Here is a 21,030-nt window from a genome sequence, read left to right as displayed (position 1 = left end):
TCTCCATCGCTGTTTCAATCCCGCCTGATGGAGAGAGCCAATTAGGAAGGAGCTAACTTTACTAAGCCTCTCCCCCTCGGAGGCGCTCGTCGCTCTCTGATGACGCATGGGCCGGTCCTTTTTGATAGCGTACACTCCTGGCCTGGGCCTGGTTTCTTCCCAGCCAATCACGAGTCGAGTTCCAAAGGAGCCTCCCTGCCCTTAGCGTGATAACCACGGAGTCCGGAAGTCTGGGAAAAAGGGCTCCTGTGGGGCCTTGGCCGCACATGGGCCTTGTGCAGGTGTTACCCCAGCCACATGCTGTCCACTTCCGGCCAGGCAGCATTTTAAACCTGAGAGATCAAGCCCCACCTCACCCCCTTCCCCTTCACGTAGGTTAAGAAACAGGGGAGGAACAGCTTGCCCTCGGTACTAAGGACAGAGCCATACCTCCCATTCCTGTCCCAACTGGACTGGTACTAGGTGAGGCTGCTAAGACACTCGGGTGCAGAATTTCAGGGGGCGCCAAAAACCTCAGTAATTAAGGTAAAAAAATATTTTAATGCAAGATATTTTAAGAGATCAAAATTGAAGACCACAGACTTCCCCGCTATGCGGGGAGCCCCATGCGGGACTCCATCCCAGGATGCTGGGATCATGATCTGAGCCAAAGGCAGACGCTTAACCGACTGAGCCACCCAGGCGTCCCTGCCTTATCATTTTTTAGTTGTCTTTTTATTGAAGTCTAACAACAGAAAAGTGCACAAATCACTAACATGTACTGTTTGATGAATTACCACAAGATGTACCCATATAAACCAGCAACTGGTTCAAGAAATGGGACCTGTGCCTCTCCTTGTCACTCCCGCTCTCTCCTACTGAGAAGTAAATACTATTCTGGTTTTTACAAAGTCATTGTATTTGGTGCCCGTCCCACTAGACGAGGAGGAGGCAAACTATGGCTTGCAGGCCAAATCCTGCCCACCATCTGATTTCATAGTAGGGCAAGCCAATGGTTTTTCCATTCTTAAATGGTTAAAAAATTGTGAAGAATAATATTTTGTGGCATGTGAAAATTACTTAAAGTTCAAAGAAAGTTTTATTGGCACACAGTCATGCTCATTTCTTTCCATATTTTCTGTGGCTCAATGTGCTTTGAGTACTTGTGTTTCAGTAGTTATGACTGAGGCCATATGGTCCACAAAGCCCAAAATACTATGTGGGGGCACCTGGGTGGCTCAGTCGGTTAAGCGTCCAGCTCTTGATTTCGGCTCAGGTCATGGGATCAAGCCCTGCGTGGGGCTCCGGCTGGGTGTGGAGTCTGCTTGGGATTCTCTCTCTCTCCCTTTCCCTCTGCCCTTCCCTCCCCACTCCCTCTTAAAAAAAAAAAATGTTTGCTATAAGTTCTGAAAATGTTAGCTATCATCATCACCATCATCAATATTACCACCTCCCATATACCTCTGTAAATTAGGCCTTAGGTCTCTGTAGAGTCCAGGGAGGGCTTCATTCTCTCCTATCACCACCTCCCTCCTTCCCTCTCAAGCCCCATGCATTCCCAGCCCACATCCTTAGAGTAACAGAAAATCGAGCCTCAAAGAAATCAAGTGCCTTGTTCCCGGGCTCCTGTGGTACAGCCAGGTCTGGTATGGGGGCTGCCTCTTCCCCACTCAGGCCCAGATCAATAACAATGAGTCATTGGTATGGATTAGGATGGTTTTGATCATTAACCAGGACTACGCAATGGGACCTTTTCTGACATTACATTTTTTCATGTGGAGAATTAGCAGTTTGATTAATCACATTCCCAGACCTGAGGGCCATTTCTGAGCTGTTAATGCATTTCAAAAGAGCAGTAATAACGTATAGCAAAGCAGTAGGCTGGGGAGGCTGCCAACCCTTTCTTGTTCCAAGAGGGCTGCTTGGGTCCAAAACTCGGCTCTATCGGTCCACCTCCCAGCAAGAAAGAGATGGCACGCTCAGAAGGGCTGCTGAAAAGAGTTTAATGAAGGAACTTTGTACAGAGGTGTGGGCAGGATCAAGGGAATGGGGAAGCACCCCTGGCTAGCAAAGACTGGAAGCCATTACCACCCCAGGCCCCAAAGGAGCAGTTGCAGAAGTAGTGAGAGCCCTCGCTATAGGAAAGGGTGCCGGGCAGAAGCTGTGGTCTTTTGTAGAGGAAGGCAGGGTGGAGAAGAAGAGGGGGGTTGAGAATGGATCTGGAGGGGCAGCAGAGCCACCCCAGAGACAGGTTCTCCACCAGGACCAGGCTTAGAGGATGGCGCGGCCTGCTGTCTAACCACTCTGCCCATCCCATTTGCTGCATTTAGCCTCCCCATCAGCAGAGCCAGCACGCCCTCCACCCTGTCCAAAGGCTTCACTGAAAAACAAGGCAGTTGTGTGCTCAGAACATGACTTGCAGGTTCTCAACCAGAGATGATTTTGCCCCCTAGGAGACAGGTAGTTGGCAATGTCTGGAGACATTTTTGATTGTCACAACCCTGGGTTCCTGGCATCCCCGTGGGTAGAAGCTAGGGATGCTGCTAAACATCCTGGGATGCCCAGTACAGGGCCCCGTGACAAAGAACGATCTGGCCATGATGTCAATACTAGGACGTAAGAAACCCTGCTTTGGACTAACTGCTCTGGGCTCCTGTCATAGGCCTGGCCTCCTCTTCTGTCCCTCCCTCAGTCTCTAGCTGGGCTCTTCCTTGTGCCCTGTCATCCAGCCACTAGTTAGGGTGGCCCCCAGCCCTCGCTCCAGGCTGCCCACTTTGCGCTGATTCTCAGTGGTGTCTCCAGCACACTGCCTCTCTCCTCTGGCTGGCATCAGTGACTCCCTGTATCCTTGCCTCCCTCCCAGGCTGCGGGCACCTGTTCACAGCCAAGCCCTGCTCTTGACTCCAAACCCTTTGTATCTACACCCTGCCCTCCTTCCTCTCCCCTCTAAGGCCGTCTGTCCTCCAGACACTGAGCCCATCACCCCCTCCAGACTTGGCTACCCTCCCAGTAATTTTTCTCTTTGCAATTGATAGTTCTTCCGGGTCCACCCCTTCTAAACATCACGGAACAAAGCAGACTTTTTCTAGAACTAGCCAAGGTCAAGCTCAAAGCTATTTACACTCTTATTTATGCCCTTATTTCCCCCGGAGGGCTCTCCCCACAAAACACATACACTTTGATTTCACTGATGTTGCAGGTCTTGGGAGCTGCTGAGCCTGTGTCTTGCCGAGGCTTCTCTGGCTGAGCTACCAGGAAAGTCTGCCCAAAGTAACCTCTCCCTGTGGTCCCTGGGCAGAAGGCTCCTTAGCAGACAGAGCCTCAAAGGACACAGGAAGAAGCAGTGGCCAGCCACGCATAGGGTCTCCTGGCACTCGGGAGGCCCTAACTGAGGGATTGGCCCTTCTCTCTCCTTGCCTCCCCCTGCCCAGGACCCCTCCTTTCCCCCCATCACCTTCCCTTAACCCTACCAAGGCTCAGACACAGCACAGGAGGAATCCAGCTGTTTAGCCCTGAGATAAGGTTGGCTGAGGTCCACACTGACCAGAATGCCACTATTAGTCCTTTCCCCCAGATACCCCTCAAAACTCAGAAAAGCAAGCAAGGCAGGTTATCCCCAGAAATCCCGGCCGGAGCGCTCCACCTCACTGTCCCCAGTGCCTCCCCACTCCACCACCAGCAACCCAGCCACCGCACTAGGGGAGGGCCCAGGCCCTCCTAGAGTGAGGGCAGGCCAGCAGAAGCAAGAGAGCTAGGGTTGGGTCAGGGAGGGGGTGCAGGGTGACTGTGTGGCCCACCCCTCACTGCAATCCCACCAGTTCGGTGATGGGAGGGGTCTGCACCATTAACTCCTCATAGTGACTGAGAAACAGCCTGAAGCGAGCCAGGTAAGAGTCCTCATTGTACCGCAGCTTCTTCTCATGGAGGAACTGGGACACCACGGGCTTCACCTGCCAGAAGGTGGACAGGAGGGTCCGCTGAGCCAGAACTGGGGACAGCCCCCTCCCTAGGGGCGGCCCTTCCTCCTCCCAGCCCCATTTCTTGTTGCCTTGTTCCATGATGCTCTAGAGGAGCGGAGGGGCGGGGAGAATTCCTGCCTCTCCCCTCCCAGAAGGCAAGGGAAAGGGGTGGTGGGGGCCTTCTCCCCCACATCCTCCCCCCCAGGGTGCCCAACTGTATGACAGTCTCCCTTGGCATAGGGGATAAAAACTGCTCCCCATTTGCCAAGCACGTACTGCATGCCCAGCACGTCAGATCCATCTCATTTCATCCTTAAAGCGTGCCAACAAGCACCGCTTACTCTCATTGTCCAGATGAGGAAGCTGAGGCTCCCGGACATTCAGTTAACTTGTCCAGAGTCGCAGTGCTAGTAAGGAACCCACCTGTCTCTGATCGGAAACGCACACTGCTGCCTGGACACAGGGCTGGCCTTCCAGGGTACCTCTGACCGGGCCAGCTGGGGGACCCGGGGTTCACTTCCCTCTGTCCTCAGATAGTCCCTTCTTCCCAACCTCGCCGGCCCAACCACCACCTACCTTCAGGCACATGTTGTCAGAGAGCCAGGGGAACAAGTGGTGTTCCACGTGGCAGCTGATGAGGGAGTGGCCAAACGCCCAGTCCAGCACGGGCAGCCGAGGCAGGTTCAGCACACCCAGGCTCATCATGTGAATCCGCCGGGGCTTCTTGTCCCGGGAGAACATGGGCAGCCCAATGTGCTGTGACAGACATGTGGGTCACACCCTAGGTCTAGGCCGGGCAGCCCTGTGCCTCCCCGCCCCGCCCTGGACATCCTCACCTACCACCTGGGGACCTCTGGCGGGCCGTGGAGAGGCAAGAGGAGGCTGGGATTCTCCTGTCTGTGCTCTGAGCTCAATCTCACGCATCTCTGGGCCTCTCTCTCCATCTGTACAATGAGGGGCTTGGCTTGGATACCCCTTGGACCCCATGATCCTGACATGCCCACCACTCTCATGCCACGATGCCTTTGTCTCATCCTGGAGAGACCCTTCTCTGCTCTCTTTTCACGAATCAAAATTCTGCTCAGGATTCAAGATCAAGTTTGTGCAATTTTTCATTCAACAAGTATGGATAAGTGCCTCCTCCAAGGGATTTGGAAGTGAACGGGAGCGTCCGCTCTAGCAAGACAGGCAGGCAGCCGGGTGGCCCGGGCAGTAGGCACAGCTTCGCACTCCGAGATGAGCGTGGCCGGTGCTGGGATGGGGGCATGAAGGACGCTCTCACCTTCATCCGTCTCGTCTTCATGTCCAGGAAACAGGGACCCATCCCTATGGACCTGAGTGCTGAGCCCCTGGCCTCCCCTGGAGACCTCCCGTCTCTGGCTCCTCCTGTCTCATGACCTGCGCTGGGGCCTCGGTGATGGCCCGCGGCTCACGTCACTTGGGCCTGTCCCAGTAAGTGCCCCGAGGACGGGAGATGGGGTCCTAACCACTTGTGTCTCCACAGGACCTGATCAAGTGCCCTAGGCATTTAAGTTTCTTAAATCTTCCATCTACCAGCCACATGTGAATGGCAGCCAGGGTTGAAGAGAAGCAAATACTTTACTTGAAACCCAAACTCTCTGTGATAACCCACAGAGAAGTTGGGGTGGGAGGTGGGGGGACTGCCTCTCTCTCTTCCCTTAGAACACTGAGTCTAGCCTGCGTTCCAGGTCGGGGAGGCCTCACCTGGAAGATGTTGACATGGAGGTAAGGGTGGGCCAGCAGGGATCTGGTGATGAACATGCAGAGCAGGGCCGAGCCGGGGCTCCTGAAGCCAGACACGTTCAGAAGTAGCCAGTAGTGAGCATAGAGGCCCAGGGAAATCAGGCCCAGCGTGCGCACAGCCAACCTGAGCTCCACCTTCCTCAGCCGCTCTGCCAGAGGGAGCAAGAAATCGAGTGTGGGGCTGGGAGGGAAGGCAAGGTTCAGATCCCACACAAACAGGCTCCCTGCTGGTCCATGGGGGCTAACTAGTGTGCTAACTAGAGCAATCTGTTCATCCTCACAGCCCCAAAAAGGACATTCGCCCATTTTATGGATAAGGAAGCAGAGCGCTAAGCAACTTGACCAAGGCCACTCTGCTAGGAAGTGGTAAGTGCCATCCAGGGCTGGGACCCAGGTTGGGCCGCCCTCCAGCCCCCCTTCCACCAAATGATATTGTTCCCATAATATTACGATCCCTGACATGTAATATAGCACGAGGCATCTGTGAAGTATTTTTACGTCTAGGACCTCACGATGCCTTCACACCACCCTTGAGGACCAGGTAAGAATCTGAGTCAGAGTGGGTCCGTTACCTGCCTGTGGTCATCAGCCAGTAAGTGGCAGAGCCAGTCTTGGCCCTGGGTCCAAGGCTCCTTCCACCCTGCCTGGCTGTCTCAGAAAATTTCTGGTCTTACCTCGGGGCTCCCAGCTTCCTCCACAAGCAGCCTCCAGGAAGTCAGGAGGGGAAGTAAGGGAAGTGGGGAACCTGCTCTTGCAGGGCACGGCCCTGGCATACTCACCGACAGCCACCAGTGGAGTTATGATGGGGATCAAGAGAGGAGAAAGGAACATGTACACAAAGCGGTTGAGGCAAGGCAGTCTCCACGTGCTCGAGTCCCCCAGGCCCAGCACGTTGGTATAACCATGGTGTATCTTGACGTGTCCATACTTGGCGTACTCTGCGCTGAAGGCCAAGCATACCTAGGGGAGGGGGGCAGAGAGGGCACCAGGGTCCATGGCAGGCACGATCAAGCAAAGCAGGACCTTTGCAAGCCTCAAGGCATATAAGTTTCTTATATGTTTCTTAAACACACCCCCCACCCCCGGGATGCTGTGTTTCCAGGGCCTTCCCACCCTACACCCCCGAGCTCATTGGACCATCAGCACTCAGGTCTCCGTGACAGCAGAGTGACAGCATCCACTCGGTGTGGCGATGCTAAGTGTTTGGAGGTGGGAAGCCAGCCCCAGTTGCCACTCTGCCACTGACCACCCAGGTAAGCCTGCAAGCCTAAGGGGGCTGTCGGAGGACTGGGCGCCATGCAGGTAAAGCTCCAACTGCAATTATGTTGTGCCTGTTTCTCTTGGAAACATCTGTATCTTCACGGCGCTGCTCTACATCCTGAGCCCCCCAGCAGTGAGGGGAGGTCTGTCCATGAGGGTGGCACCTAGGGTGAGGCGCCCCAGTGGGGGCTGAGCGTGAACTTCTCTCCAGGGGTGACTCCTCTGGCACGCACCCTCACCCTCATGGGATTCTTCCAAACTGCCCACGAGCAGCGGGACAGTGGCTCTGGGACTCCAAGAAGGACAGTCATTCTGAATGCAAAAGAGGCACTAAGGTGTGTGTTATGCAGATATATGCAAATTAAAATGCAGATGTCAGCGTCCTCCAAAATTTTATTCAGGCCAGAAGATTTTGCAAATTTTATCGAAGAGGCTGCCCGCCTGCTTCCAGAACATGAGGAGTTTCCCAGTTCCGATCACGGTGAGCCTCGTGCTCCATGTCCTGCACTTTGCAAGTGTGATCTGTTTGTCCTCCAAGCCTAGCGGGTCCGTGGCATTATGATCCACAGTTGACAGAAGCAGAAACTGAGACAGGTAGAGGCATGACCACGCCATGGTCACCCAGCTAGGTCACCCATGACATGACCACGCCAGGTCACCCAGCTAGGAAGGTGGCAGAGGGAGGATTGGAACCCAGAATCCCCCCAAGGTAAGCCATAAGACCCCTGAGACGAGCCGCTAACTGCAGGGGAGCAGGAACCCGGGCTCTGGGTCCAGGCAGCAGAGCCAAAGCCAGGAGAAGACAAATCAGGAACGACATTGTCTTCATGCTCCCTCTGCAGAGACTGAAATGGCGTGAAAATGGAGCTGGAAGCTCCAGCTGAAGGACTCCAAGGAGCACAGCTAGTGACGTGACCACTGCAGTTTTACAAGAGACCGATCTGCCAAGCCAGCACTGCCCGGGCCCCTCGGGAGGCAGATGCTGGGAAGGCAAATGCCCACCCTGCACAGCCTTGCTGTGGAGTCCACGAAAGCAGGACAAAGCGCCTTGCTCTAGGGTGAGGTAACCTGCCCGGGGATGAATTCTGCTCACTGTTCTTGTAACCTCACAGAGGCACAGATCCTGGGGCAGGCTGCACAGGGTGGGCAGTGTCAGCTGAAGTGACATCTCTTCCAGGCCCGCTGGTCTCCAGGGCACGCACCCATTGGGGCCACGCGGCTGGTTCGAGTTACAGGCAGTGGCTTTCAGCAGCGGGCTCGGGGGGCTGCAGCTGGGGTCTGGCGGGATGTCCTCAGAGGCCAGCCTGCCTGTCCAAGGCCTGCAAGTGTGTTTTAAGCCTCAAAGTTCTATCCATGTAATTGGAAGAAACAACCGTTTTTCTTTTTTTATTTTTTTAAAGAAACCATATATTTTTTTAAAGATTTTATTTACTTGTTTGAGAGAGAGAGAGAGCACGAGTTGGGGGAAAAGGCAGAGGGAGATGCAGAGTCCCCGCTGAGCAGGGAGACCAACGCGGGGCTCAATCCCAGATCCCAGGACCCGGAGATCGTGACCTGAGCCCAAGGCAGACGCTTAACATACTGAGCCACCCAGGTGCCCTGAGAAGCAACTGTTTCGATTCGCATTTCCCGTGCACTTCTGCTCCAAGGGCCAATGGCACCTGCAGGCTGCATGGGGACAAAGTTGCCCTTCCTTCCGGCACAAGGTCCGCCTCTGCACACAGACAAACCGGCAGCTCACCACACTCAGGGCAGTGATGCCACCAACGGCCTGGCGCCTGAGCAGGACTGAGCCCCCAGGGACCTGGTGGGGACCCCAGTCAGCAGCTCAGCCACGTGGCCGGACCCCAGGATTGGGGGAGGGGGGCTGAGCTCCACATGACTCAGCACACACTTCCAGAGTCTGTGTGTGGTTGGCCTTTTTACATGAATAAGAACAGATTTGGGGCTATTTCCATAACACTGGAATTCTCACTCCCATCTGGATGTTCCTTCCATAGAGGAAAGGAGAGGGTGGATTTGGGCTGGGAGAGAAGACCACACGCAGACTGCGGCCGGCTCCCGCCCACGGGCACCCATTGGCGGGAGGGCAGGGCCAGGGGCCAAATGCTGCACAGGGAGCTGGAAAACAGACTGTCCTGCTCACAAGGATTAGGCAGAGGGCTCGCCCAAGAGGATTTCACACGCAGACCCGAGGAGAGTTCCAGAAGCCCCACGGCCGGTGTTGCTTTTTCTTCCTTTTTTTTTTTTTAAGTTATCTCCCCACCGAACCTGAGATCAAGAGGCACACACTCCACCAGCTGGGCCAGCCACATGCCTCAAGGCTGGTGTTGCTTCTTGATGTCACCGTGCTCTGTGCCCCTCACAGAGACTTAAGGGCCCCAATCTCTTAGCAGCACTCAGGCGATGCAAGTGGCCAGAGTGTGCATGGGGCAGATGCCATTGTAAGTCCTCTTGACACCTTCCCTCCGCTAAACATCAGGGGCCCCAAGTCTCTCATCAGTCACTTATTCCTTCACTTAGCTGTCTGTGCACTGAAGCATCCTCAGACCTCTGCCGGTGGCCAAAGGTAATTAATAGCTAAGGTGGTAGTTTGAAAAAACCTATTTTTTGAATAGGTAATACATTTACATAGTTCAGAATTCAAGAAGCCCGGTGATGGGTCTTCTTCCAACCTCGCCCCCAGCTCCCCATTTTCCTCCTGGGACGGAAGGGAGGCCCTTGATCTCTTACGTGTCCTTGAATATTTTTATTTTTTAAACAAACAATACTTCGCAGGATTAAAATGTATCATAATAAAATTATGGTGCAAAGCGGTTTTCAATAGGTCATTCTACTGGATTGGAAGGGGAGTGGCAGGACGAGACAGGTGATGGGCTGCAGGCTGTTGGAAAGGGGATGGGACAGGCAGGCATGGGGCACAGGGTCTGAGAGGGGGAGGGGTGGGAGGAGCAGGGGGGATCAAGGGCAATGACCAGGTTTCCAGCTCCGGGGGGGACAGACAGCCTAGCACGTGGTGGCATAACTCCAGAGCGGGGCACAGGGACGGGGGCAGCAAATGCAGACCAGATGAGAAAGAAAGGCGTCTGGCTGTCCCGGACCAGCTGCCCTCAGGGAGGACAGGCCCCCGACTCCCTGTGGACCCTCACTCACTGATTCCCAGGAGCTGAGCAGTCCCTTCATGCTGGCTTCAGGGTCATGGGGGCCTCTGGGGTTCCACGGGCCTCAGCCATAGGTTTGTCAGATAAAGTATAGGACACCCAGATAAATTCAAATTTCAGATAAACAACCAATTATTTTCTTGTAGAAGTATATCCCAAATGCACCCCTGGCCTCTACCCACTAGAGGCCAGTAACACACACACACACACACACACACACACACACACACACACACACACCGGTCACAACAGCCAAAGATGTCTGGAGATACCGCCTCGTGTCCCTGCCACGCTCTCTCTGTGCTCACAGCCTGCACACCACCTGCTCGATGTTACGTTCCACCTGCCCCGGTCCCGGGCTGCACCATCTACCAGCTGAGCAGCGCTGGCCAAGCGACTTAACCTCCCAGACCAGTGTTTCCTCATCTACGAAGTGAAGTAATAACAGCCTCCACCTCACAGGGAGGCGTGCCTACTAACTGCAATAATTCATGTAAAATACACAGGAGGCGTCCAGTCAGTGTCCGCTGATATAATCAGGATTTTTATTACTCCCATGTCATTCGTGTGTATCTGTTTCCCCACCTGACTCTGAGCCCTTGGGGAACTAGAAGCGGGTCTGGGTCACCGTTGGGTCACCGTTGTGTCCCCAGCACCCAGCGGAGGGCTTGGCAGGGAGGAGAAGCTCGGTGATGTGGGGAGCCATGCTCAGCCATCGCCACTCAGCCTGGACCGACGCTGTCCCAGCCCCCGAAGCTCCCCCTCAAACTGGCATCCTCACCCAGGGGGGCAGCCACTGCCCGGACCTCTTCTCCCTGAGCCCCTCCCTCAAGGCTGCATTCGGGCTGCCATCCACACATGACTGCCTGGCCAGCTCCGGGGTCCTCTGCCTCTGAGGGGCCATATGCAAGCCCCCCACAGTCCCCGCCACCAGCAGCTGGGCTCTACAGACCCACAGGAGTTGGAATTGCCATGAGACCCCCCTCCCAGAGTCCTCGGGCTTATCCTCGAGGAAGCCACACCAAAGCTGGGCGGGGGGGGGGGGTAGAGTGGGGGGCTGCTTGCAAGTCCCTTTTGCAAATCTACACATGATAAAATGGCAGAGGTACACACACAAATACACACACACACACACACACACACACAGTACCAATTTCAATTTCCTGGTTTGGCTATTGAAGGACACTTATACGAATGTCACTTATATAAATTTAAATGTTATAGGGGCGCCTGCGTGGCTCAGTTGTTAAGCGTCTGCCTTCGGCTCAGGTCATGATTCCAGGGTCCTGGGATCGAGCCCCACATCGGGCTCCCTGCTCTGTGGGAAGCCTGCTTCTCCCTCTCCCGCTCCCCCTGCTTGTGTTCCCTCTCTCGCTGTCTCTCTCTCTCTCTGTCAAATGAATAAATAAAAGTCTTTAAAAAAATAATAAATATAAATGTTATATAAAAAGGGGCGCCTGGGTGGCTCAGTCGTTTAAGCATCCAACTCTTGATTTAGGCTGAGGTCATGATCTCAGGGTCATGGAATCAAGCCCCGTGTTGGGCTCCCTGCTCAGCACAGAATCTGCTTGTCCCTCTCCCTCTGCTCCTCCCCCCACTTGCTCACTCTCTCTCTCCCTAAATAAGTAAATAAAATCTGAAAAAAAAAGATAATATATAAACGCAAATAAATGGGGGAAGCTGGATGAAGGGTACACTCAACCTCTCTGTCCTATTTTTGCAAAGTCCTGTGAATCTATAATTATTTAGAAACTAAAGTTTGTGGTTTTTTCCACAAAAGTATATTTTGTACTACAGATCTAGTTTTGCCCTCTAAATAAATTTTTTTAAATAAAAAAAATTAAAAATCATAGTCGGGCATACTCAGACTAATGCCCCTCAGGGTTCGGGTGCAGACAGAGGAAAAGTTGGAGAGACATCCAGAAGATAATGGCCACACTGAACTCAAGAACATTCGAGAATCAGGACCAGCTGGGGCTTTTGAGCTCTGTTTCTACCACTATACGGGACTCCAACAAAGGTGATGGCATTCCTCTGTGTGACGTCCCCTTCCCCAGGGCAGAGCCAGGGTTCCCCATGCTCGCCTTGGACCAGCTGTGACCCCACCCTTGCAAGCACAAAGCCAACTTCAGAAGGAGAGTTTGAAGTTGAGACACACTAAGAGCTTAGTGACTGGCTGGAACTGTTCCCTCCCTCTTTGGAAGCATCTTGATTGTTTGTGAAATACAAGGAGGTCCTTAAACCCTCTGATCTGGGAAGTCGATCCTTCCCAAGCTGTGGGATTTAAACCAAGGATGGCCCTGCCCACGCCTTCCTGCAGTGCTGTCACACAACCTAGGACAGAGAGGGGCAGGTGCTCCTGCAGGAGGGCCATCAGTGGACGGGGGAGAGGCTCAGAGGCTCACTAGCAGGAGGAATGGAACTTTCTCATGCGGACCAGAAGTAGGTCTTCAGAGGGAAGTTCACTCTAGTGTGGGCAGGTGTGCATAACTGGGGATACCTCAAAGAAACAAGGACAACTGGAGTGTCACTGCCCTGTCCATCCTGCCTGCCCCTCCCCCAGATCCAAGCGGTCAGAGAGGCCAGGCCCTTGTCCCACCCCCAGCTGGAGCCAGCAGACCTTGAGACAAACTTGGCCAAAGCTGGCTGCCCAGCGACACCAATGGCCCTTGCTGGCACCTGGGGCTCCAGACTAGAGAACTAGATCATCCTGTAGTGCTGGTGGCTCCTGGGGGGTCAAGGTTTGGGTCGAGCACAGGAAGCCAACAAGAGGAGGATCAAAGAGAGAAGACAACAGGACGTGGCAGAAGTGGGGAGTCAAGGGTCCAGGAGGTTCCCGGGCAGCGAGAACTTGCCCTCTGTGCCACGTGAACAGGGGGTGGGCCAGCCCTGTAGCAAACAGTGCCCTCAACACATTCATACGCTCACACACTCACTCACTCACACACACACTCACACACTCGATCTGTCCAGCTTTGCCTAATGCGGGAGGCTTTCTCTTAAACACAAACAGCACTAACGGACAGGAACAACATAACTGCTGACCCTCTCCTTGTAGCTGACTTCATGTTCCCTCCAGAAAAAAAAAAAAAAAAAACAATGCCAACACTTGGTGAGCATCCAAGAGTCAGGCCCAGGCCCTAAATCCAGATCTCCATGGTCCCATTTAAGCCTCGCTCTGGCTCCACCAGGCCAGTGATGTTATGATCCCTGTTTATTAGACAAGGAAGCCAACACTGAATTGAGTAACTTGCCCCAGGTCAGGAGGCCGGTGGGCTGGGCCTGTGGCTTCCACAGCCGTGCCCCAATGCCGGCCCCTGCCTGGCTGCCAAGACCGGCACCCTCCCCGAGGATCCCACTTGCCCCACTAAGGCCAGGGGTAGGGGGAGACTGAGCCATCCCCTGCCCCACACTGGAAACCAGACCCTCCCCAGGGGCATAGCCAGAACCACACTGTGTGGGGCAGAAAAGCATGCCCTGCAGAACCAAGCCTCCCCCACCACAAGGGACTCAGGGGCCTCTAGATGGTGACCCTCCATTAGCTGGCTTTTCCCTGGACCTTTTGCCCACATCACGTGCAAAGTCACCGTCAACATATACTGACGGAACGCCCACCTAGAGCTCGGCCCTGTGCCAAGAGCTGAACTTACAAAGAGGCAAAGATGAGGCCACAGCCCTGGGGCTCATGGGGACAAGACAGCCTGCAGCCACCAAGCTGCCTGGGTCCCTCGTGGCAGGTCAGGCACTGTGATTCTGTACCAGCTCTTCGGCTGGGGTACCTGGGAAGCTTCTCAGGGGACGTGTCCCCAGTTCCCTGCCTTCGCTTGGCATCCACCATAGCTACCTCATTCCCCGGAGTTGAAGCCAGGGAGTTCTCAAACGTTGGTGGGTATCAGATCCACCTGGGGAACCTGGGGAAGAGAGGGGCCGGGGCGCTCTCCTCCAATAAGCCTGGGCCTCCAGGTCATTCAGCTGCGCAGGGAAGTTTGAGAACACAGTCACCTCTGTGTTCCCCAGTCAAATCCCTTGTCGCAACTTAGTCCAAACTCCACACCTATTTACCCTCAGCTGCCCCCGGGGCTCCTGGCACTTGGGACAGCTTTGGAAAGTCCACACAGAGCTCATCCTACCCCCAGCTTCTCCCCTCCCGTGATTACAAGCTACGGAGCATCTGACCTTGGCCCCAGGCCTCAGAGTCTAGCTAGCACCAGCACCCCGGGAACCCCGGGGGAAGGGAAGTGACTTGAAACAGGCCGTGAGGATCGGGAACCTGAAGGTTCCTCTTGTTAGCACTTTAGAAATGTGTGCAGGTGGGAGAGGAGAGGAAGGGGAGAAAGGGGGAATGGAGAGCCCTAGGTAGGAAATGCGTAACCGTATGAAATGTCATCTGTGGGTCTGCGCGTGCACGTAGTTATAGAGACCTTAATAAAGTTATATAAAGTTCGGGAAGCCTGAGTGGCTCAGTCGGTGAAGCATCTGCCTCCGGCTCAGGTCATGATCCCAGGGTCTTGGGATTGAGCCCCGTATCAGGCTCCCCGCTCCTTGGGGGGCGGGGGGGGTGTTTGTTTCTCCCTCTGCCTCTGCCACTCCCTCTGCTTGTGCTCGCTCTTTTTCTATCCCTCTGAAAAATAAATAAATAAAATATATATTTTTTAAAGTTATATCAAGTTAATAAGTGAGTTAATTGGTCATGGTAAGCCGTGAGCAGAAAAGGACTGCTTCGCTGCCAACTTTCATATTTGTTCATAAGGGACCTGGGCGACCAGGTGAGGGTCTACCTGGAAGGGGGCGGGGAGGAGACAAGTTGCACAGAGGAACCGGAAAGGCCTGACACCAGTCCAGAGAGGACAACCTAGCCGGAAGCCTCTGGCTTTACCCATAGAGGAAAAGGGTGAGAAACAGGGGTGCCCAGGCCAGGTCCACTGCCGTAGGTGGATATGCATCCATTCCTCATGCAGCTCTCTACCCACCCGTGTGAGCACCCTCTAGAGGGCCGGGGGCCGTGCACACACACACACACACACACACACGCACAAACTGTAGTGTGTGCTGCACGCTTGGATACACATATCAACAGCTGCAGCAGTGTCCACATAGGCACACACAGCTGTGCACACCTGCACGCCCCCAGACAATGATGGCATTGCATAAAAAAGGAATGAACAGTGAGATCCGCCCACACAGTACCAGCAGTCACCTCTACCCCAACTAGGCTCACCTCCACAAAGAAAAGCTCCCAGATCTTGCTCCAGCCTTTGGACTCTGTGAGCGCCCCGTGAGTGGCCAAGTGGCTGCCCTTGACAGTGAGTGTGTAGTGGGACACACCCAGGATGGTGATGCCCAGCCCAAGGACCAGGACATTCTCAGAGCGCAGGCATAAGAACCCTGTATGGAGGAAGGAGAGATGGGGGGATAGGGGGTGGGCAGGGTTTTCCTTCAGCTCTTGGACACCTGGGCCTAGCCCCTACCCCTACAACCCAGGCTAAACGGGGCCAGGGGCCTGAGGGCTGCCACAAGCAGAGTGCTGAGGCAGATCCCGACCAGGAAAGGTCCAGGGGAAACCCCATCCCTGGTGCCCCTGCGGAACATCCTCCCCTCCCCCAGTCCCTCTCATCCCTCTTAATTCCCCCACCCCCACCGCCCTGCAGGCCGTTAGGCCTTCTCCCTCCTCCAGTGTCCCATCCTCTGGGGACCTACGGCAGGACACTGCCACCAGACTTTCGATTTGGGATGAACCCCTCCTTCCTGGGGTCCTCGGCAAGCACCATCTCCCCCACGCCCCAGTCCCCAGCCTCTCCACCACCCCACCCCGCACCCCGCTCCCCAGCCGCAGCCCGGCCCCCTGTCACCCTGTCCCGTGCTGCTCACCGGCCGGCAAGGCGAGGAGGCTGAGCCCGAGGATGGCGCAGTCCACGCCGTGGCGCTCCCACCACGAGCTGGCCCTCTCCACGTCCCGGACCAGCGCCTCTAGCTCGCCCAGCAGCGCCTCGCCCCCGCCGTTCCCCGGAGGGGCGCCCTGAGCCGGCTCCATGAGCTCCGCGCGCCCAGCGGCCACCAGGGCGACCCAGGAGGACTCGGGGACGGTCTGCGGCGGCCCGCGAGGCGCACGACGCGAGCAGGGGCGGGCCGGGGCGGAGTCACGCGCCAGCCGGGGACAGCCGCCCTCGGTGTCACGGTGCGTGCTGGGCAGCCGAGCTCCTCCTGCCGCGCGCGGCGGCCACCCGGCCCCACCCGGGGGGCGTTCTCCAGGCGGGAGAGACCAGAAACGGCGCAGGAGGAGCGGGGCGGATGCGCGCAGGCGGGGAGGCCACCGGAGCGAGAACCGGCCGGGGCCGGAGGGAACACCGGCTGCCTCGGCAGCGACCCCCATGAAGAACCCCCCCCCCCAACAGGGCCTTCCTTCTCTGACCGCCTGACTTCAGACACCTTCCTCGCGTTCTCCTGTCCCTGCACCCTCTGGAGTCCAATGTAACGTTTTTATCCCCTAGCCGGTGTATTTTCTTTTCTTTTTTAAAGATTTTATTTATTTATTTGACAGAGAGAGACACAGCGAAAGAGGGAACACAAGCAGGGGGAGTGAGAGAGGGAGAAGCAGGCTTCCCCGCACAGCGGGGAGCCCGATGTGGGGCTCGATCCCAGGACCCTGGGATCATGACCTGAGCTGAAGGCAGACGCTTAAGGACTGCGCCACCCAGGCTCCCCAGCCGGTGTATTTTCTTAGTAGCACTCAGACACTCCCACGTGGGACCCTGACCTGTCTGTCTCCACCAATAGACTGGCGTTTGCAGGGCCTTACCTTTGCTGCTCTTGCTCAGGCTGCGTCTTTAGTAACTAGAACAGTTCTTGGCACATAAACGTTCTTGAATTCATGGGGCAGAAAGTTCAAGGACTCACTCCGTCCAGCCAGATGGGGCATGGGGTCCCCCTCGTCCTTGACTTTAGCAATGGTGAATCACTTTCCAGCCCAGTGACTTTTGGAGTGAGAAACTCTAAAAGGAATAACCATAGAGAAAGGCATGACTATAGAGGACACACAAAAGTCATTCCAGGTGGACCCCTCTGCAATTCCACTTGCTCCAGGGTGCCCAGGGTTATGGCAAACAGCACCCGCCCCACCCCCGCTGCCTTGGGAGCAGCCCCTTCCCATCAGTGCAGCCCCACCCAGAGCTGCTGAAGGTCCTTGGGGGACAAGCCCTTGTGCTCTGCAGACTCCCTTCTCGGCATGTGGAGCTCTCTTCTCCTTTCTCTTTTTTGTTTTACATCCCCCCTGGTTTCATACTGAAGTCCCTTTCAAAATGAGGTCTGGCTGGGAGAGGACAGCAGCATCGCCGAGGAGATCTTTGGGAAGGAGAAAGAAAAGCAGGAGGAGGAGAGAGGTGGTGGAGAGCCCTGTGAGGAGGTTAGGGACACTAATGAGTGATTCCTGCCCTCTGCCATGACATCTTCCTTCACGAATTCCTATAAGCTTATCCCACCGATTCTGTATAAAAGGGTAAGATTTCTTTACCAGGTCAGTGTTCTCAGAGCAGATTTTTTTATTGTTATGTTAATCACCATACATTACATCATTAGTTCTTGATGTAGTGTTCCATGATTCATTGTTTGTGCATAACACCCAGTGCTCCACGCAGAACGTGCCCTCTTTAATACCCATCACCAGGCTAACCCACCCCCCCACCCTCCTCCCCTCTAGAACCCTCAGTTTGTTTTTCAGAGTCCATCGTCTCTCATGGGTCATCTCCCCCTCCGACTTACTCCCCTTCATTCTTCCCCTCCTGCTATCTTCTTCTTTTTCTTTTTTCTTGACATATGTTGCATTATTTGTTTCAGAAGTACAGATCTGTGATTCAACAGTCTTGCACAATTCACAGCGCTCACCATAGCACATACCCTCCCCAATGTCTATCACCCAGCCACCCCATCCCTCCCACCCCCCACCACTCCAGCAACCCTCAGTTTGTTTCCTGAGATTAAGAGTTCCTCATATCAGTGAGGTCGTATGATACATGTCTTTCTCTGATTGACTTATTTCACTCAGCAGAACACCCTCCAGTTCCATCCATGTCATTGCAAATGGCAAGATCTCATTCCTTTTGATGGCTGCATAATATTCCATTGTGTATATACACCACATCTTCTTTATCCATTCATCTCTCGATGGACATCTTGGCTCTTTCCACAGTTTGGCTATTGTGGACATTGCTGCTATAAACATTGGGGTGCACGTACCCCTTCGGATCCCTACATTTGTATCTTTGTGGTAAATACCCAGTAGTGCAATTGCTGGATCGTATGGTAGCTCTATTTTCAACTGTTTGAGGAACCTCCATACTGTTTTCCAGAGTGGCTGCACCAGCTTGCATTCCCACCAACAGTGTAGGAGGGTTCCCCTTTCTCCGCATCCCTGCCAACATCTGTCATTTCCTGACTTGTTAATTTTAGCCATTCTGATGGGTGTGAGGTGGTATCTCATGGAGGTTTTGATTTGGATTTCCCTGATGCCGAGCGATGTTGAGCACTTTTTCCTGTGTCTGTTGGCCATTTGGATAGACCATCTGTTGGTCTTCTTTGGAAAAATGTCTGTTCATGTCTTCTGCCCATTTCTTGATTGGATTATTTGTTCTTTGGGTGTTGAGTTTGATAAGTTCTTTATAGATTTTGGATACTAGCCCTTTATCTGATATGTCATTTGCAAATATTTTCTCCCATTCTGTCGGTTGTCTTTGGTTTTGTGGACTGTTTCTTTTGCTGTAAAAGCTTTTTATCTTGATGAAATCCCAATAGTTCATTTTTGCCCTTGCTTCCCTTGCCTTTGGCGATGTTTCTAGGAAGAAGTTGCTGCGGCTGAGGTCGAAGAGGTTGCTGCTTGTGTTCTCCTTTAGGATTTTGATGGACTCCTGTCTCACGTTTAGGTCTTTCAACCATTTGGAGTCTATTTTTGTGTGTGGTGTAAGGAAATGGTCCAGTTTCATTCTTCTGCATGTGGCTGTCCAATTTTCCCAACACCATTTGTTGAAGAGACTGTCTTTTTCCCATTGGACATTCTTTCCTGCTTTGTCAAAGATGAGTTGACCATAGAGTTGAGGGTCCATTTCTGGGCTCTCGATTCTGTTCCATTGATCGATGTTCTGTTTTTCTGCCAGTACCATACTGGCTTGATGATGACAGCTTTGTAATAGAGCTGGAAGTCCGGAATTGTGATGCCGCCAGCTTTGCTTTTCTTTTTCAAGATTCCTCTGGCTATTCGGGGTCTTTTCTGGTTCCATACAAATTTTAGGATTATTTGTTCCATTTCTTTGAAAAAAGTGGATGGTATTTTGATGGGGAGTGCATTGAATGTGTGGATTACTCTAGGTAGCACTGCCATCTTCACAATGTTTGTTCTTCCAATCCATGAGCATGGAACGTTTTTCCATTTCTTTGTGTCTTCTTCAATTTCTTTCATGAGTATTTTATAGTTTTCTGAGTACAGATCCTTTGCCTCTTTGGTTAAATTTATTCCTAGGTATCCTATGGTTTTGGGTGCAATTGTAAATGGGATCGACTCCTTGATTTGTCTCTCTTCTGTCTTGTTGTTGGTGTATAGGAATGCCACTGATTTCTGTGCATTGATTTTATATCCTGCTACTTTAGTGAATTCCTATATGAGTTCTAGCAGTTTTGGGGTAGGGTCTTTTGGGTTTTCCACATACAGTATCATATCATACCAGGTCAGTGTTCTAAGGGGCTACAATCTAATAGACCAATTCTCACCACATGCAGACGCGCGCACACAGACACACACGTGTGTGTTTCACCATTGGCTTCTATATCCTTATTAGGTTTTATCTTTTCTCACAACTCTGTAAGGCGTCATCCCCATCTAATCTATGGAGTCCCCAAGAGATGAACTGATCTGCCCAACACCCACCCCAAAATTACTAAATGGCAGAACTAGAACTCAAATCCAGGGTGTCTCCTCCAAATTCAATTATCTTTTGTTTAAATCGGATTCTTTTTTAAGATTTATTTATTTATTTATTTGAGATAGAAGGAGAGCGAGAGAGAGAGAGAGAGAGAGAGAGAGTGCATGAGCAGGAGGGGGGGAGGAGACAGAGGGAAAAGCAGGTTCTCCACTGAGCAGGGAGCCAGATGCGGGGCTCGATCCCAGGACCCCGGGATCATGACCTGAGCTGAAGGCAGACACTTAACTGACTGAGCCACCTAGACACCCCTTTATATCAGATTCTTAAAACAGAGAAGGAGGCGGTACCTTTCCCCCACACTACCCTACTTCCAAGTGCCCCCCTCCCAGATATACTAGAATTTTCAGGGAGGGGACATGTACAATTTTTAAAAAGCATATATGATATTAATATACAGTATGATAATACAATTTTATAAAGGTGGCATGCCATGGCTTTTATCACATAAACTGGGAAACTTCCTACCAAGGTAGGAACAAAGTACCAAGAAACCCCTCGCTTCCCTCTGGACATATAAGTGACGCTGTTAGGAAGCAAATGCTGAGTGTCAAACAGGAGCAGAGGCAAATATGTGTTAGAGGAGCTCCAGGAGCCAGGAGTCCCCATGGGTGGAGCTGGCTGGCAGCCTCCCTGGAAAGAGGCGGACTTGATTTAGAACAGATTTAAATCTGCCTGAGAAGGAAGAGAACAAGGCGTTTTGGATCTTCAAGACATAGAGAGGGTTGGGAGATTATTAAGGAAGGCAGGAGAGAACGGCTGGGCCTGGGTGCTGGAGGCACAGAGAATGGCAGACTGAGAGAAGGGGCTTGTTCTTGCAGACTCGGGGAGCCATAGCAGACTTTGGAACAAAGGAGTGACTTGTGTAGTGTGTTTAGGAAGGGTCATTGGGCACAGTGGAGTAGCCCATTGGAGGGCAAGAGACTAGTTTGGAGACTGTTTCAG

The 21,030-nt window shown here is 53.4% G+C and overlaps 1 protein-coding gene across 1 annotated transcript; it reads right to left on the bottom strand.

Annotated features, from left to right (window-relative positions):
• Nucleotides 1-1,943: 1,943 nt before the first annotated feature.
• Nucleotides 1,944-16,245, bottom strand: FADS6 (fatty acid desaturase 6). The gene is made up of 6 exons (XM_025859934.2): nucleotides 15,992-16,245; nucleotides 15,342-15,508; nucleotides 6,482-6,662; nucleotides 5,664-5,851; nucleotides 4,515-4,694; nucleotides 1,944-3,929 (listed from the first exon to the last, which is right to left on the bottom strand). The coding sequence occupies exons 1-6, from the start codon at nucleotides 16,152-16,154 to the stop codon at nucleotides 3,780-3,782; spliced, it is 1,029 nt and encodes a 342-aa protein (XP_025715719.1). The 5' UTR covers nucleotides 16,155-16,245; the 3' UTR covers nucleotides 1,944-3,779.
• Between the last annotated feature and the right edge of the window lie 4,785 nt (nucleotides 16,246-21,030).

The sequence above is a fragment of the Callorhinus ursinus genome, unplaced genomic scaffold (genome assembly GCF_003265705.2).
Source record: "Callorhinus ursinus isolate GAN/ISIS: 27379988/994484 unplaced genomic scaffold, GSC_fseal_2.0 scaffold68, whole genome shotgun sequence".
NCBI classification, from domain to species: Eukaryota; Metazoa; Chordata; class Mammalia; order Carnivora; family Otariidae; genus Callorhinus; species Callorhinus ursinus.
The sequence above is the reverse complement of the archived record's forward strand: the minus strand, read 5'-3'. Positions and strand labels throughout refer to the sequence as shown.

Excerpts from the sequence above, each read along its gene's own strand:
- FADS6 (XM_025859934.2), bottom strand. The coding sequence starts at position 16,154 with ATGGAGCCGGCTCAGGGCGCCCCTCCGGGGAACGGCGGGGGCGAGGCG. Across the intron at positions 6,663-15,341 it reads GGGAGCTTTTCTTTGTGGAG|GTATGCTTGGCCTTCAGCGC; the intron begins GTGAGCCTAGTT and ends CCCCTCCCCTAG. Across the intron at positions 3,930-4,514 it reads CTGACAACATGTGCCTGAAG|GTGAAGCCCGTGGTGTCCCA; the intron begins GTAGGTGGTGGT and ends ACCTTCTGGCAG.